At 41.7% G+C, this 17,866-nt stretch overlaps 2 protein-coding genes across 7 annotated transcripts in view; both read left to right on the forward strand.

Moving 5' to 3' along the window:
* The window catches only part of PRDM10 (PR/SET domain 10), a 98,432-nt gene extending 93,520 nt beyond the window's left edge, over positions 1-4,912 (forward strand). For both annotated transcript variants that reach the window (XM_036086299.2, XM_036086301.2), the window contains one exon: positions 1,923-4,912. In XM_036086299.2, the coding sequence (XP_035942192.1) occupies positions 1,923-2,123 (201 nt within the window). In that variant the 3' untranslated portion in view covers positions 2,124-4,912. The remainder of the gene's footprint in view (positions 1-1,922) is intronic.
* Positions 4,913-6,510: 1,598 nt separating this feature from the next.
* NFRKB (nuclear factor related to kappaB binding protein) overlaps positions 6,511-17,866 on the forward strand; it is a 38,666-nt gene continuing 27,310 nt past the window's right edge. For 4 of the 5 annotated variants that reach the window (XR_004915488.2, XM_036086294.2, XM_036086296.2 and 1 more), the window contains exons 1-3: positions 6,511-6,617; positions 9,494-9,649; positions 12,653-12,854. Coding sequence is in view for 4 of the 5 variants with exons in the window: in XM_036086294.2 (XP_035942187.2) it covers positions 9,515-9,649; positions 12,653-12,854 (337 nt within the window). In the remaining variant the exon portion in view is untranslated. Of the gene's footprint in view, positions 6,618-7,683; positions 7,768-9,493; positions 9,650-12,652; positions 12,855-17,866 lie in introns of all 5 variants that reach the window. The other variant, XM_036086295.2, reaches the window with a different exon arrangement.

Consider the following 17,866-nt stretch of genomic DNA (forward strand, 5'->3'; position numbering starts at 1 on the left):
TTCATGACTATTGGTCTTCAACTGGGTTGGAAGAGAATAATAGAATGAATCTGTTATGGAGCTCTTTTAAGCTATTTTAAACATTCAATCTCCCCCACTTGTCCCACCCCTGGGAAAAACATTGTCATGAATTATCTTGTTATATTTAGATTAGGCAGGTCAATGTTGATTTTATCTGCTACCTCTGGTTTTATCGTCACTGGTTTGTTCTGGCCTGCCTCTAAGTAATTAGAAAACAGTATGTAAATTTAAATTAAGAAACATACTCATGAGTGGCTAGGGATATTGGGAGGTTCCCAGGGGAAGGCTCTTTCCCAAGAGGTCTCAAAGAGTAGCAGGGTAGTCTGGTGGCCTCAAAACCTGATTTTTTGGGACGCCTGGGTGGCTCAGTCGGTTAAGCATCTGCCTTCAGCTCAGGTCATGATCCCAGGGTTCTGGGATCGAGTCCCACATCAGGCTCCTTACTTAGCAGGGAGCCTGCTTTTCCCTCTGCCTGCCGCTCCCTCTGCTGTGCTCTCTCTCTCTCTGACAAATAAATTAAAAAAAAAAAAAAAAACCCAAAAATGAAAACCTGATTTTTTTCCCCCAAAGCATACCGAGAGGTTACCCATTTCTTAGCACACAAACTCACATTAACTAGACTTAGGAGAGATGTGTAAATCCAGAGTAACACTATGGTCAGTGAAGATAATAACTAATGTACAATGGAATAGTCTCATTGGCATAATCAGTGAGATTTTTACTCCCTGTGAGACCCATTGACTCTTTACCTTTTTTTTGGCCAGGAACTCATTTGAGAACCTGATTATAGCCAAGGATGTTCCCCTCCTCCTGCCATAATACACACACACACACACACACACACACACACACGTGCACACACACACAAATTTAATGTACATTTTCCAGGGTTCATAGAATCTCTAAAGCCTATCTGTGGACCACCTAGTAGTCCATGGACCCTAGGCTGAGAGCCAGCCTCCTTCTGCTAGAGGAAGACTCACATGGGAAACGAAATCATAATCAGAGATTGATGAGTGTGGACTCTTGAGCACATGGCCCTAGAGAAATCAAATGGGTATTTGCCTATGGCTTTTTTTCTGGACAGTGCTTGGAAAGGCCACTCACTGCCTGGGTTTTCCTCTGTTACTTCTTTTTTCTTAGCCTATATAGCAGACCGATCACCCTGCCAAGGGACACGTTCTTTCTTTAAAAACGTTAACTTAAGGAGATAGCTAGCTCCACATCTGTGAAGTTTTCATGATCAAAGGAAAAATAATGACAATGCATGTTTTCATAAAGCTAAATTGATTCAATGTAAGGGATTTTATTCTAAGATTGTATTCTTCTTATACTTTTGAGTGTTAAAATTTCTCTCATTTGACATTTCTCTCAATTTCTCTTAAAAATGACTTGACTTGGCAAAATAAAATTTGGGAATACTTATTATTACTTTTAATTTGCTGGCCTATGAAATTCTGAAATCTAAGAACCACTGATCTTGACTCCCTGTCTTGGGAGCCATTATGTCTCTTTAAGGAAACTTTAAATATCTCTTCTGTGATCTATTTTGTATTACTCTTAAATATTAATAGACAGCAATCTTATTTTATGACTATCTAAATTCTTAGGAGCAGTACAATAGCCCACGTTTCCTTTGCCACATAGGTCACTATTGTAATGCAAATTTCTGTACTCGAAGCTCTTCACTATATCATTTGGTGGAACACCTAAGGCGGTCCCTTAAATTACCTTGGTAGTCTATTACTCTGACTGATTCATCCCCTCTAAAGTACTCACATAAGTGCCTATTTTGATGTCACCTTGTAACATTTCCTTTCATATTCCTTCTTTCTCTCTCGACCAAGAACCTCCCCCACTCCTTTAGACTTCAGATTTCTAAAGATCTTTTTTTATTCTAGGGTCATTATGTGTTATCAGAAAGTCAACCAGAATTGGAGGAAAAGCAAGCTTCTGCTCTCTCCACGGGAGTCCAGGTTCAGCCAGCTACACACAGTGACTTGGACCCCCAGACCACCAGCCAACAGCAGCCCACACAGTACATCATTACAACCACCACCAACGGGAATGGGAGCAGCGAAGTGCATATCACTAAACCTTAACTTCTACCCTTGAGCTTGAATCCAGCAGTCACATCATGTCTTTTCTCATCCATAAGTTTGAAAGCTTCCAACACTTGGAACTCTTTTTTTAAGATTTATCATTCACTCAAGAATTTGGAAACCACAGTTTTGACACTCTACACACACTGGGGCTCCTTTTATAAAGGTCATCTTTATCAAATTGACTCTTCAAACCCTAGGAGCTTCTGCCATGGAATGGAGATCTTTCAGGGGAAAGTAGATTTCAAGGTGGAGAAACTTCGCCTTACTCTTGAGTTGGTTTTTTAACACATTGATAGGCCTTACTTTTCCTTTGTGGAAATACTAAGTGGTGTATCACGTTTGTACCAAAGGTGGAGAAAGGATGTGCCAAGTCCATGGCCACTGGACTTCTTCATTCCAAGCCATGGCACTGAAGAAGAAGGGCATTTTATTCAGTCAGAACTGCTTCATCTTTCGAGTTTGCATTTTCAGTAATTTAACAAGGGGAGCCTATTGAATATGAAAATAAAGATGATGAAACAGAGGTTTGACAGTGATGTTCTGAAGGAAAAACCATCTTCTAGATTTTTCTTCTTGCTGATTTAAAACAACCACAACAACAGCTTGCCTCTTTGGGGAGACTGTTGTTGGGCTTACTATTGGTAGTGCTTTGCACAGGTGTTTGCACAGGTGCTGGCCTTCAGCCACTGAGGCCAGAACCTCCCGTTCGGATTCATTTTATTTACTTTATTACTCCACAACGGTAGACTCCCTGTGAGAGAAAAGGTTTGTTTGATGTCAGCAGAATTTAAACTCCTACATTAAAGCTTTGCCTCCCATTCTCTGGTTGTGGTGTATTAAGAAGGAGGCGTTCGAGATCTTGGTACAAAGAAAAATTACTAAGATAATTACCTATCGATAAAGTGAAAAGCACTGAAACCTTGTCCTGCCTTGCAGGATCCATTTACCATTCATTGGTACAGGATAAATTCCTTGTTCTTATCAGGTGTACATTCGGCTGTCACATCATGCAGTGTATTTTAGTACTTCTCATGCTGTCTTAAAATGAACATTCTTTAAGGTTGGATGGAAAGGTGGCCCTTCTTATTTTTTTTAATACTTTTAACTTATGCATATTGTAACTCACCTGGACCTTTTGGAAAGATGACCAACTTCACACTTAGGAGAAAAATAAGAATGTGGGGACCATTTATATGTCAAGGTAATTATAAGGGATATTAAAGAAATCCAATCTTTATGCATCTTACACTGTCGTTTGGGAGGAAAAAAAATCTGCCTCAGCGATAGTTTTTCTTATATGTGTTCTTGTTTGCTGTCTTATTGGCTATGAATTCAATGGGGAAAAACATTTCCCTCCTTTTTCCTGTGCATTCCAATTGTACACATAAACCATTACAGAAATCAGTGTGTATTTTAACAACTTTTTGTGACATACTAACACATTTTTAGAGTAATTATCCTATGATGGAACTTATCACTCCTGAACAGAAACACCTAAGTTCAATTTCAAATGAAGTTAACTAATCTTTTTTATTTACATTTCTGGGTAAAAACTGGTTCTATAAACTAAAAAAGTATAGTACCTTCTTTATGGTAAAGACATCTTTTTGAAAAACGATTCTGTTGAAATAACTTTACTAATATGTAGATTTTGCACTTTATTTTTGAGACCTCATTTATTTAGTTATCCCTGAAAATCTGGGCACTAAGAGAACTTGAGAAAGTTACTTGGTAAATGTGTAGAAACTAGGGATGGACTCTATCTTTGGTAACAAAGATGTAATGTTGATGTTTTCAATAGAAAATATTGACCCTGAGTCACAAAACAGAGACTCTGGGTTCCAAAGTCCCACAGTATAATGATTGTAAATATCCTAGTGTCCAGTCTAGAAAGACTTGCTAGGTGAAGAATATTAGACTTTGCTAAAGGTCCAGTTAAATTTTTACACCTTAAATTTGGCCCTATTGGGTCCTTTTTAATTTGAACCAGCAAAGTAACTCCCCTTCCCTCAGGAATAACTTATTGATTAAAAGAGAAAACTATCACTGAACAGAATGTTCATTTTATGCCAGTTATTTCAAGTTGTAAAATACACAGAAGAAAATAGTTTGGAAGGACTCTGTTTCTTTCCCACCTGAGTTTTTTCTTTTTCTCTTTTTGTACTTACGTGGAATAAGCAAAGGATCTAAAACTAATTTGTATATTATCAGCCAGAGCTGGTTGCGGGTGCAGTCAAGCCAGACAACACTTCTTTAAGATCAGGTATGCTGCATGTCCATTCCTAGTTAATAGATTTTCAAAAGGACTTGGATTTGAAGAGATGGTGGATTATAAGCCATCTGAAGACCAATATGGAAAAAAAAAAGTATGTAGCCAATGTTTATATTGTGGCCTCTTTTAGGACATATTGGCACTCTAGACTTCAATCAGCGCAGTGTGAAAATTTTGGAGTAGGTTACATACAGATTTTACATTTTTATTCTTTGATTTGTGCTGCATAAATAGACATTTCATCATGTAAAATTCCTATTATTCTGGAAAAACCTATTGTTTTGATCTTCTTGAATTGTTTTCTGATTTGGAATTATCCTTTCAAAAAACTCTCAAGATATCTAGGGCTAAAAAGCACTTCATGAGATGCTAAAGCTGACCCACAGGTTGAAAATATTGACCCTGTCCTGTTATTTAAATGTGAACATTTATTGTACATTCAGTGAGTTATAGTGTTAATAGTCTTGTGCTACTCAACAGGTGTAAAAATTAATAAATATTTTTTTTTAATAAACATCTTCCTTGTTTGTATGTGTGAAGCTACAAGAACTACTGAGATTGTTAATTTTTTTAAAAAAAGATTTTTATTTTATTTATTTTAGAGAGAGAGAACGCACCTGGGTGAGCTGGGAGGAGGGAGGGCCAGAGGGAAAGAATCTCAAGCTGACTCCCCTCTGAGCCAGGAGCCGTAGTGGGGCTTTATCTCACAATCCTGAGATCTGACCTGACCCGAAATCAAGAGTCATCACTTAACCAATTGAGCCGCCCAGGTGCCCCAATTTTTTTTTTTTTAATATTACAATTTATAATGTTTTGACTCTTTGGTTCACGCTGGTCTGGTCAGAGACACAATATAAGGAAACTTAGGGATGATAACTATGGAATGGTGTGCCTCGGCCCTTTTAGTTGGTGGTTTCTAATTCAAGAACCTCCCAATGGTCTAACAGGCAGGAACTAAGGGCAGGTGGGCAGCCAGCAGGGGAGCAAAAATGGGCTTTCTTTGGAAACCACTGTTTTCCAACAAGGGAGGAGCATTAGTTTGGCCTGTCAGCTTCCCCAACACATTTCCATCCAGTGGAGAGACCTGAGAATGGTCTCTGCAGGGCTGGTGGGAGAAGTTGTGGATTAAGTAGTCTGAAGCTGTTCTAAAGAAGACTCAGTGAAAAAGGGACCTAGATTCTTTTTTTTTTTCTTAAAGATTTATTTATTTATTTGAGAGAGAGAGAGAGAGAGAGAACACGAGAGGAGGGAGGGTCAGGGAGCATCAGACTCCCGGCTGAGCAGGGAGCCCCATGCAGGACTTAACCCAAGGACTCAGGGATCATGACCTGAGCAGAAGGCAGACTTAACCGACTGAGCCACCCAGGCACCAGGGATCTAGATTCTTCTTTTTTTAAGATTTTACCTAACCACTTGAGAGAGAGAGAGAGAGAGAGAGAGAAAGCACGAGCTGGGGGAATGGCAGAGAAAGAGGGAGAAGCAGACTCCCCTCTAAACAGGGAGCCCGACATGGGGCTTGATCCCAGGACCTCGAGATCATGACCTGAGCAGAAGGCAGACAGCCACCGACTGAGCCACCCAGGTGCCCTGGGACCTAGATTCTTAACAGAGGAATGTTATCGAGTTTAATTTTAAATGTATTTCTTCGACGTGTGTATACTTTCTTTCCCAACGTCAGGGGCCCAGGGACAGGAGGAAGATATGGGGATACGCAGGGGCACAGGCTCCGGGTCTGTGTTTTCCTCCCTGAAACTCAAGAAACTGCAGTTTCCTCAGCTGTAAAATGGGAATAGTGCATAAGAGCATACAGTACTAGATAGGGGCTAGAAAGTGCTTAGCATAGTGCCTGGTACAGGGTATGCTCTCTGCAAACGTTGGCTAATAAAATTGCATTCACTCATTCATGGGCCTCAGTTCGCGGCTAGGTAAAGACTACAGACATTCTTCCGAAGAAGCTTCTATACAGGTGAGACCAACAGGCCCAAGCCGCGTGCAAACTGCCTCCCAAACCCAGCAGCGCGGGCTCGCACCGCCCCAGGCCCCGCCCCGCTCGGCCCCGCCCCTCGGTACCCTCCAGGCCCCGCCCCGCGCAACCCCGCCCCTTCCGCCGCCCGAGCCCGGAGCGTGCACGCACCGAGACGTCTTGCGGGAGCGAGCGCGTCTGAGAGCCCGCGGGCCGAGAAGCGCTGCGGTTTGGGAGACCCGCGCCAGCGACTCAGGTGAGGGCGGGCCCAGGACAGCGAAAGGGTTAAAGTGTAGCCGGGGAGCGGAGGGAGGGAGCGGCTGGGTCTCCGAGGGTCGCTGCTCCTGTGGGCCTGGGGCAGGGGAGCGGGCGTGTTGGGAGCCGGGCGGCCGGGTGGGTGGGGGTTAGGGTTAGGCACGGTGTGGGGGAGGGGCCGTGGGCGCAGAGGTGCAGTTTAGAGGGGCGGTACCCGGGCCTTGTGCGGGGCCGGGTTGGCTGGGGAGGGGTTTAGCTGCAGGGGCGGTGGATTTGGAGCCGGCGTTTGCTCCGGAAGCAGCCCAGGGTTTAGCTTTTTCGTTGGGGAGGGTCCAAGAGGCAAGACTAGCCCAGGTGCAGAGGAAAGGCCATTGGGAGACACTCTCCTGGTCTACTACCGAGGTCCAGGACGCCGCAAGATTTAGAAATCCTTGGCTTCCGGGGTTCCAATCCTCTGGCAGCTCCCTGCTTTTTGTATTTTGAGATCCTGTTCAGAATAGTAGCAGGGCAAAGGTTGCCACTCGAATAGATTAAATTTAGCTACACATCCATCGTAGTTGAAGAAATGTGGGGACAAGTTGTGAAACAGGGGCGAGCCTCCTAAGAGTCAGGTAGAACACTGGCTTTGCAGTTACTATCCTGTTCTATGTCAATTCTGTAAAGAGTACCTTGCTCTAAGTATCAGGTTGCTTCTGCCAATTTTTCTATTTTAAAGTTTTGTTAAACTCATGCGCCGTGTGCTTTCTCACCTGCTTCAGTTATTTAGGCACCAAGAATGTTCAGGATGTTGTAATTCCCCATATATTGAAAGGTGATGGAGCACAGTTGTTTGGAGACCATCTGCTTTGTCCAGCACTAATCTTCCTGCAGTATCTTTACATAAATCTGAAATCTCTAAAAGATAACTTGAAATAATTTGTGGGAAGATGCTTATTTTAGTAGTAATATTACAGCTCTGCTTTTTATCATTTTAAGAGTTTTGGAATCAGAAGTCATTATGTCACTATGTTTATATGACTGCATTAAGTCATATAAACTGTCATCCATCTGGAGATTATTTACTGTAGGATTCCAAAATTGGAAATAATAGTACAGAGGACCTGGTGCAACTCCCCTTTGTCTTACAAATAAGGAAATTGACACCTTGCAAGGTAAGATTTGCCTAGGGTCACCAAGATTAGGCTAGAAGTTTGGCATTTTGACTGTTAAGTCTGATTTTTTTTCTTTCCATTTTATTGTGCTTATTAGTCCATTTGGTAGGAATAGGAGATAGAATTGATTTAGCAAATGTTTGTAGAGTGATTGAGTTAATGCTCCCTGTCGTCCTATTAGTTTTGTTCAATCCTGTGGCCTCAGCTTTACAGCTGATTCTAGCCATTAGCCTAACGAGATGCTTTCTGAAGATTTTTTTTTTTAAGATTTATTTATTTATTTGAGAGAGAGCACAAGCGGGAGGAGCAGTGGGAGAGGGAGGATCTCAAGCAGACTCCCCACTGAGCATGGAGCCCAACACCGGGCTTGATCTCACAACCCTGAGATCACAACCTGAGCCAAAACCAAGAAGAGTTGGAGGCTTAACTGACTGCGCCCGCCAGGCACCCCTTTGAAGATGTTTTGATATGTACATTTCTAAAGATGACCGGCAGTGTTCAGTTATTACAGGAAGGAGAAAAATAGCATTATATTTACATGGTTATAAATATCAGATGGACCTTTAGTTGGCAGATTGGCTAGTAAGTTTACTGGCTGTTGTGGTCAGGTGCTTGGAGACCCCAGAGTTTGTGTGGACTAGTTTATACAGGAGGTATAGTGTTAAGAATGTGTGTTTGTAATCAGACAGACCTGAGTTTCATTCATTCACTATCCCTGAGACTGGGCAAATTATCTACTTTGATCCTCAGTTTTTTTTTTTTTAAAGATTATATTTATTTATTTGAGAGAGAGAGAGCACATGAGAGGGGGAGGGTCAGAGGGAGAAGCAGACTCCCTGCAGAGCAGGGAGCCCGATGCGGGACTCGATCCCGGGACTCCAGGGTCATGACCTGAGCCGAAGGCATTCGCTTAACCAACTGAGCCACCCAGGCGCCCGATCCTCAGTTTTAATAATCTATGGAGTAGATCTGATGAACCTGTCTTGCACAGTTGTGGGAATTAAATGAGAGGCATGGTGCTTAATAGGCCCTCATTAAATAATTTATTGTTAGTGTCTGAGCCTTACTAGTCTATATGGTTGATTTTTCTTCATGATAGCATAACAGAATTACTAAAAAAAATAATAATTGTTAAATTATTTTTTTAATTATTACTTTTTAAAGATTTTATTTATTTGAGAGAGAGAGCGAGCGAGCATCAGCTGGGGGAGGGACAGGGGGAGAGGGAGAAGCAGGCTCCCGCTGAGCAGAGAGCCCGATGTGGGACTTGATCTCAGGACCCAGGGATCATGACCTGAGCCGAAGGCAGATGCTTAACCGACTGAGCACCCAGGCGCCCCAAGAAACTATTTTATGGTAGAGAGATTATTGGCCTGAGAAGTCTTAAGTTATGAACTCTGATCTGTTTATCATTTAATCTCTAAGTCTCGCTTTACTCAAGTGTAAAATGAAGGTTTAAGAAATTCTGTAGGTTTGGGAGTTATTGTAGAAGCATTCTGAGCAATGAGACCTACTAGAAAAGATTTGAAGATTGAGATGAGAATGCAGTGGTAGAAGAGAGAAGAGGTGTGTAGCTGTAGTTAGGGTAGGAGGATAAAGTATAAAACTGGATTTGAGTTTGACTATTTTCTGGGCCAGAATATTTTTTGAAGGAGTGTTAGTGTCAACCAGACCCCTGGGATTCCTGCATTTCTATCTGGAGGTATGACTGCATATATTTGTCTAGATTACCTGTGGAACATAAACAATGGATTCCTTGGACCATATGCTGACAGATCCCTTGGAACTGGGTCCATGTGGAGATGGCCGTGGCACACGTATTATGGAGGACTGCCTCCTGGGGGGCACCAGGGTTAGTCTGCCCGAGGACCTTCTGGAGGATGTAAGTAGTACCATCACCACCATCTTCTCTCTGTCACCTTGCCCATAACCACTATTCTAAACCTTTTCCATACTCTACAAGTTTTCAGTCTTTTGTGCTCCCTTTGGTTTCATTTTCTACATTGCAGCCAAAGTCATCTCTCTCTCTCTTTTTTAATGTAAAGTCTTTAACATTGTCCTTAGAGAAGAAAGTATAAGCTATACATTTAAGCCCTATTTTTAACCAGATAATTTTGAGGAGTTAACAAGAAATTATATATTTTAAGGACAGAATTATGGATATGTTTACGTTAAATTGGTTACCCACATTGTGGATCATGAAACAAAACCCAGACATTAACTATATCTGTCAATTAAGTAACCCTCTAGTCAGTAGTACAGGTCCTGGAATGGGATATAAGTGTGCTTTTGGCCCCTTTCACAGGCAGGCTGTGTAATCCTCATCATCATTAAGGTGGCTACCACTTACTAAGTGCTGCTTATGTGCAAGGCATTGTGTATGCCAAAAATTGTATTGAATTACTGTTTATTTTGCCCTGTTTCGCATATACAGGCAGGTGTAGAGTGTCATATAGCGAGCATTCATTGGTGCATCATCCAGTTTTCGGAGATAATTGCATTTAGTCATATCTGGTTCAGATCTTTTCTTTCGTAGTATGTCAAACATTGTAGATAAAATTAAAGCCACCATTTATTCTCTCTGCCACCTGAAGTAACAATTACTGAAGTTGACATATGTATCCTTCCCATCCACGTTTTCTTTGCACACTCTTTCAGATAAATTTCTTTGTTATTCATTTTGTCAGCACTTTTTATTAAGTACTACTTTGTGGCAGACACTGAGATACAGGAATAAAGTGTGCAAAAATAGATTTGCAGGGGAAGATCTTGGACACTGAGGTGTTTCAGTACATGCATGCAGGAGATGCCTAGTAGATGATTGGATTTCTGGGTTGTCTCCTGCTTAAGCCCTTTGGTGGCTCTCCATTGTCCTTAGGATAACGACAGACACAAGTACTTAACATGTTTATAGGTCCCTTGCTCCTCTTTCTTGTGTCTGCTGCTCCCTCCCTCCCTTTGGGTCCTTGCACTAGCTATACATGGCCTCAACTCTCAGCATTATTTTTTTTTTTTTTAAAGATTTTATTTATTTATTTGAGACAGAGAGAATGAGAGAGAGAGAGAGCACATGAGAGGGGGGAGGGTCAGAGGGAGAAGCAGGCTCTCCGCCGAGCAGGGAGCCCGATGCGGGACTCGATCCAGGGACTCCAGGATCATGACCTGAGCCGAAGGCAGTTGCTTAACCAACTGAGCCACCCAGGTGCCCAACTCTCAGCATTATTAAAAAAGTGAACTGTAGCACACATGAGAGTATATAAAATCCATATATATATAGTATATATACAGTTTACACAGCAATAAAACAACCATGTACCTACTACTTGGGCTAAGAAGTAACTGCCAATACCATTCAGGCCCCCACAGGTAATTGCTATCCTTTCTTTTATATTAATTATTCTTCCATTTTTATAGTTTTGCTCTGTGAATTTTTAAATTTTTGTTTATCAGGGTGCCTGGGTGGCTCAGTCGTTAAGCGTCTGCCTTCGGCTCAGGTCGTGATCCCAGGGTCCTGGGATTGAGCCCCGCATTAGGCTCCCTGCTCTGCGGGAAGCCTGCTTCTCCCTCTCCCACTCCCCCTGCTTGTGTTCCCTCTCTCGCTGTGTCTCTCTCTGTCAACTAAATAAATAAAATCTTAAAAAACAAAAAAAACCCTGAATTTTTGTTTATTAATCTTTAATCTCTATGCCCAATGTGGGGCTTGAACTCATGACCTGCATGCACTACTGACTGAGCCAGCCGGGTGCCCCTGCTCTGTGGATTTTTTTTTTTTTTAATTTTATTTATTTGACAGAGAGAGACACAGTGAGAGAGGGAACACAAGCAGGGGGAGTGGGAGAGGGAGAAGCAGGCTTCCCGCGGAGCAGGGAGCCCGATGTGGGGCTCGAACCCAGGACCCTGGGATCATGACCTGAGCCGAAGGCAGACGCTTAACGACTGAGCCACCCAGGCGCCCCTGCTCTGTGGATTTTTAACTCTCCTGCTTCAACTTTTTTTTTTCCCCCTTAACTATCTTAAATGTCACTTCTTCTGTAGGTGTTCTCTGACGCCTTGCTTCTGGGGCATGTGCTTCTCCTATGTGCTTCTGTGCACATCAGCACTCCTTAAGCTACATTGTAATTGCTTGTTTCCCCCTCGGACTGTGTATACCAGTCTAGCTTAGTACTCAGCACATAGGAGATATACAGCATATAATTGAACTGAGATTGAACTCCATCCTGCTGCTTGTCGCTCTTCACAGGTGCCTCAACTCCTCATGCTCTCTCCTCCCAATGTTAACTTTTTCCTGCCCCTCATCTTAAGCTGCATTCAGTTGTCCATCATACCCCTTGTTGGTAGAAATGGTTTCTGAATGAGATTCTCTCTACTGAGATCGTTTTTCCTATGGATTATTATTTACTGTTGGATATAAGATAATGGTTTATATGTAGTCATTAATCTCTGAGATTTGAGAACTGAATAAAGATCAGTGACTTTTTTTTTTTTTAAGATTCTGTTTATTTATCTGTTAGAGCGAGAGGGAGAGTGTGCACACAAAAGCAGGGGGAGCGGCAGGCAGAGGGAGAAGCAGACTTCCCACTGAGCAGGGAGCCTGATGCAGGGCTTGATCCCAGGACCCCGGGATCATACCCTGAGCTGAAGGCAGGCGTTTAACTGACTGAGCCACCCAGGCGTCCCAGTGACATTTTGGTTTAAACAAACTTAAAAACTTGGATGTAGTGATGGTTGCACAACAGTGTGAATGTACTTAATATCACTGTGCACTTAAAAATGTACACTTAAAAATGGATAAAATGGTAAATTTTATGTATATTTTACCACAGAAAAACTTAAAAGCTTGTTTTTCTCTTGTTTACTTTTCTCCTGCTTTTCCTAATTGTCCTAGCCTGAGATATTCTTTGATGTAGTCAGCCTCTCAACATGGCAAGAAGTATTGAGTGACTCTCAACGTGAACACCTCCAGCAGTTTCTGCCTCACTTCCCTGAAGACAGTTTTGAGCAGCAAAATCAGCTCATTTTGGCCCTGTTCAGTGGGGAGAACTTCCGCTTTGGGAACCCTCTGCACATTGCCCAGAAGCTTTTCCGAGGTACGTAGCTTGGCATTCTTTTTTTGAGAGGAGTGGAAAAGAAGGAACATGTTCACTTATGTAAATACTCCTTTATTCATTTATTGTATTTATTTTTATGTACTGATACTGACTCAGACTAATTGTGTGCAACACTTTGCCTAGGCCATTCTTTTTTTTTTAATAAGAATTTTTAACTTACATAGGAAATACATCAATCATAAATGATTTATTGTAATATGAACTTAACTGTGTAACCACCACCCAGATCAAGAAGTAAAACATTACTAGTGCCTTATAGGTCCCTTTATGATTAGTCTTTAAAAAAATTTCGAAATAGTTTATCATTTGCTTTATCACACGTACGTATGTGTATATGTGTATTTGTGTGTCACACATACATACACTTTTTTTTCTGCAGAAAACATGATACTTTACTGTCAAGCACTTCAGCATGTATGTATCTCTTAACAAGGACATTCTACCATGTAATCACAGTCCTATTATCAAACCCAAGAAATTTTATACTGTGCAAATATCATAGAATATCTCATATTCAGATGTTGTCGGTTGTTCCCAAAATATCCTTAATGGTGGCCTTTTATTTTTTATTTTTTCCTTTTAAATTCATGATCTGTTCAAGTTCATGCATTGTGTTGGATTTCAGTCTCTTGGCTCCCTGAACCTAGGGCCCTCTGCCTTTTTTTCTTTGTCTTTCAGAAACAATGACTTCTTTTTTTAAGTGTGATTGACATGCAATATTATATTATTTTCAGGTGTACATCCTGATTCTCTGTGTATTTTCTGAAGTGATCCCTGTGATATATCTAGCTACCATCTGTCACCATACAAGTTGTTACATATTACTAGCTATATTCCCTATGCTGTACATTGTATCCTTTTGTCTTATTTATAACTGGAAGTTAGTAGCTTTTAATCCCCTTCTCCTATTTTGCTTATCCCAATCTCCCCACCCCCACAAGGCAATCATCTGGTCCCAAAGTATCATTCTACATTTTCCTTCTGAATTATGAAGAAAAAAGGTGAGTGAACAGCAAAATAGAGTGAATACACAGGACAGAAGGGATGGTTAACTGAGGAAAAGAGGTCCCAGAGGAGGGACACATTGTTCTCTGTGTCTGCTGAGTCTGTTTCTCTTTTTTTGGTTGTTCATATGTTTTGGTTTTCAGATTTTACATGTAAGTAAAATCATGATATCTGTCTTTCTCTGACTTATTTCAGTAAGGATAATATCCTCTGGGTCCATCCACGTTGTCTCAAATGGCAAGATTTCATCCTTTTTTTAGGCTGAGTAGTATTCCATTATGTATATATATATAAACTCATTATCGATAGATTTATCTTCATCTCTTCATCTGTCGATGGACGTTTAAGTTGCTTCCGTGGCTTGACTCATGTACACAGTACTGCAGTGAACATAGGGATGCATGTACACTTTTTGAATTAGTGTTTTCAGTTTCTTTAGATAAATACCCAGAAGTGGAATTGCTGAATGGTAGTTCTGTTTTTAATTTTTTAAGGAACTCCATACTATTTTCCACAGAGGCACCATTTTTCATTCCCAACAACAGTGCGTGAGGGTTCCATTTTCTCCACATCCTCCTCAACACTTGTTATTTCTTGTCTTTTTGATAATAACCATTCTCACAGGTTTAAGGCGATATCTTGTGGTTTTGATTTGCAGTTCCCTGGTGATTAGTGATGTTGAGCATCTTTTCATGTGTGTTGGCCATCTGTATGTCTTCTTTGGAGAAATGTTTATTCACATCCTCTGCTCATTTTTAATTGGATTATTTGTCTTTTTGGTGTTGAGTTGGAGTTACTTATATTTAGATATTAACACCTTATTGGTTATGTCATTTGCAGATATGTTCTCCCATTCAGCAGGTTGCCTTTTTATTTTGTTGATGGTTTTCTTTGTTTTTTAGTTTGATGTAGTTCCATTTGTTTTTTTGTTTTGTTTTGTTTTCTTTTGCTTTTGTTGCCCTTGCTTGAGGAGAGAGATCCAAAAAATATTGCTAAGACTGATGTCCCAAGAGTTGACTGTGTTTTTTCCTAGGAGTTTTAGGATTTTCAGCCTTACATTAAGTTTGTTTTTTTTTTTTTTTAAAGATTTTATTATTTATTAGAGCATGAGCAGGGGGGAGAGGCAGAAGGAGAGGGAGAAGCAGACGCTGAGTGGGGAGCCCAACGTGGGGCTCCATCCCAGGACTCTGAGATCATGACCTGAGCCAAAGGCAGACGCTTAACCAACTGAGCCACCCAGGCACCCCTTCCATTTAAGTTTTTAATCCATTTTGAGTTTATTTTTGTGTGTGGTGTAAGAAAGCGGTCCAGTTTTATTCTTTGGCATTTAGCTATCCAGTTTTCCTAGCACCATTTATTGAAGAGACTCTTTCCCCTATTGTATATTCTTGTCTTTGTTGTAAATTAATTGATTATATAAGAGTAGGTTTATTTCTGGACTCTATTCTGTTGCATTGATTTGTGTGTCTCTTTGTGCCGGTACCATTATGTTCTGATTACTGTAGCTTTGTACTGTAGTTTGAAATAAAGGAACATGATCTCTCCAGCTTTGTTTTTCTTTCTCAAGATTGCCTTGGCTATTTGGGGTCTTCTGTGATTCCATACAAAACACACTGACATTTTTGAAGAGCTCAGGACACTTGAGTTCTAAAATGTCCTGCTTTATGGGGAATTGTCTTTTTTTTTTTAAGATTTTATTTATTTATTTGACAGAGACACAGCGAGAGAGGGAACACAAGCAGGGGGAGCAGGAGAGGGAGGAGTAGGCTTCCTGCCGAGCAGGGAGCCCAATGCAGGGCTCGATCCCAGGACCCTGGGATCATGACCTGAGCCGAAGGCAGACGCTTAACGACTGAGCCACCCAGGCGCCCCGAATTGTCTTTTTTTTTAAGAGATTTTATTTATTCATAAGAGAGAGAGGCAGAGGGAGAAGTAGGCTCCCCGCTGAGCAGGGAGCCAGATGCGGGACCCGATCCCAGGACCATGGGATCATGACCTGAGCTGAAGGCAGATGCTTAACCATCTGAGCCACCCAGGCACCCTGGGGAATTGTCTTGTTTCCTCATGATTGGATTTGGGTTAAACATTTTACCGATAATACTAGATGGGAAATGTTACTTCTTTCCCACCATCACCTCAGGAGGCACATGATGTCAGTTCTGATGTTGGTAATGATGTGTTTGAGCACTTGGTTAAGTGGACGTGTCTGCCAGACATACTGATTGTAACAGTACCTTTTTTCTTCATAATTCAGAAGGAAAATGTAGGATGATACTTTGGGACCAGGTGATAGTCTTTTTTCCCAAAAGCCTTTGTTTTACTCAGTGGTTTAACGTCCATTAATGATCCTTGCCCTGAGTCATTTATTACATTGGGGATTGCAAAATGGTTTGGGGCCACTATTAAGCCACAGTTTCCTCTCTGTTCCATGGAGAGCAGCAGAGAGGCCTCTTCTCCTCTTTCTGGGGTGACTTTGCTTTGGCAGGAGGCCCTGAAAGTACAGTGAATCTCCTTGAGTTTTGTTAAATTGGACAACAGGATAGCTACAAAAGCCTGGACGGGACAGACTTATCATTGCAAAACTTTTATTATCTCAGCTCGTTTCAAACTCGCGTTCCTTCCTTTGGTGAGTTACTGGTTTAAAGAGGAATTCCCCTGGGTAGTGGGCAAAGTTTATTTCCCTGCAGCCAGGGGCCTCAGGTAGGAGTAAACCATCTCTTCTGATAGAGCCTGCCTGCTTTTAGAGGGGTTATGGCAGGGACCTTGTGTGATGTTTGCTCTGTCCGCTGTGCTGGCATGTTTTCCCCCACAGCAGTGTTAGGGTGTGGTGAGGATGCAAACAAGGAATTCCTGCACGTTTCACTCTGACCGCGGTCATATTTTAGTTCCAGTGTTGCTGCAGACAGGTGCAATACCATGCGTATTCATCTTCTGAGCTGTCATTGCATTCCCATATTCTTTCACCTTTGGTTAGCTTTCCTGTTTCTGTTTTTTTTTTTAAAGATTTTATTTATTTATTTGAGAGAGAGAAAGAGAGAGAGCATGAGAGGGGGAGGGCCAGAGGGAGAAGTAGACTTCCCGCTGAGCAGGGAACCCGATGTGGGACTCGATCCCGGGACTCCAGGATCATGACCTGAGCCGAAGGCAGTCGCTTAACCAGCTGAGTCACCCAGGCGCCCCTTCTGTTTCTGTTTTAAATGTTCACCTTTCCCTTAAGTTCCACATGCTTAGCAAAGTCTTGCTTCCTGCTTCATAAAGGATCTTCTGTCATAAACCCCCATTTTCTACTTCCAACCTACACCCCAGCTCCCTGTATTCATTTCCATTCTGACCTACTTTACTTGTCTCAGAGGAAGAAGGAGTTTTGTCTTCTGTTTAAGATTAACCTCTGCTCTTGATCCTTTCATCTTTTCCCTCCTCTGGGACCTCTTTTCCTCAGTTAACCATCCCTTCTGTCCTGTGTATTCACTCTATTTTGCTGTTCACTCCACTTGCTCTTCTTCCGCCTACGGATGCGTTCAGGGGTCTCACACTAAAAACAGTCTTTCACTGTCTGTCCCCTCTGTTGTCCTCTATCATTTGCCTTTTTATCTCCAAACTTGTTGAAAGACATCCATAGCTGCCCCTTTCAGTCATTCTGCCCGTTTCTTGGGGCTCTTCCGTTATTACCTCACAGAGAGTGCTTTTATTAATGCCACCCGTGACCTGTCTTTTCCTTCAACTTTATTTTACTTTTAAAGTTCAAAGCTGCAGAAAGGTCACAAGATTTTATAATGGACACCCGTATAGTTGACCCTTGAACACTGCAGGGCTGAGGGGCGCCTGCTTCCCACTCAGTTACAGATCCATGTGTAACTTTTGACTTTCCCCAAATTTAACTGTTAGCCTAGTATTGACTGGAAGTCTTACCTGTAACAGTCGATTAACACATATTTTATGTATTGTATTTTTTACAATAAAGTCAGGTAGAGAAAAGAAAATGCTAA

The sequence above is a fragment of the Halichoerus grypus genome, chromosome 11 (assembly GCF_964656455.1).
Source record: "Halichoerus grypus chromosome 11, mHalGry1.hap1.1, whole genome shotgun sequence".
Classification (NCBI taxonomy): domain Eukaryota; kingdom Metazoa; phylum Chordata; class Mammalia; order Carnivora; family Phocidae; genus Halichoerus; species Halichoerus grypus.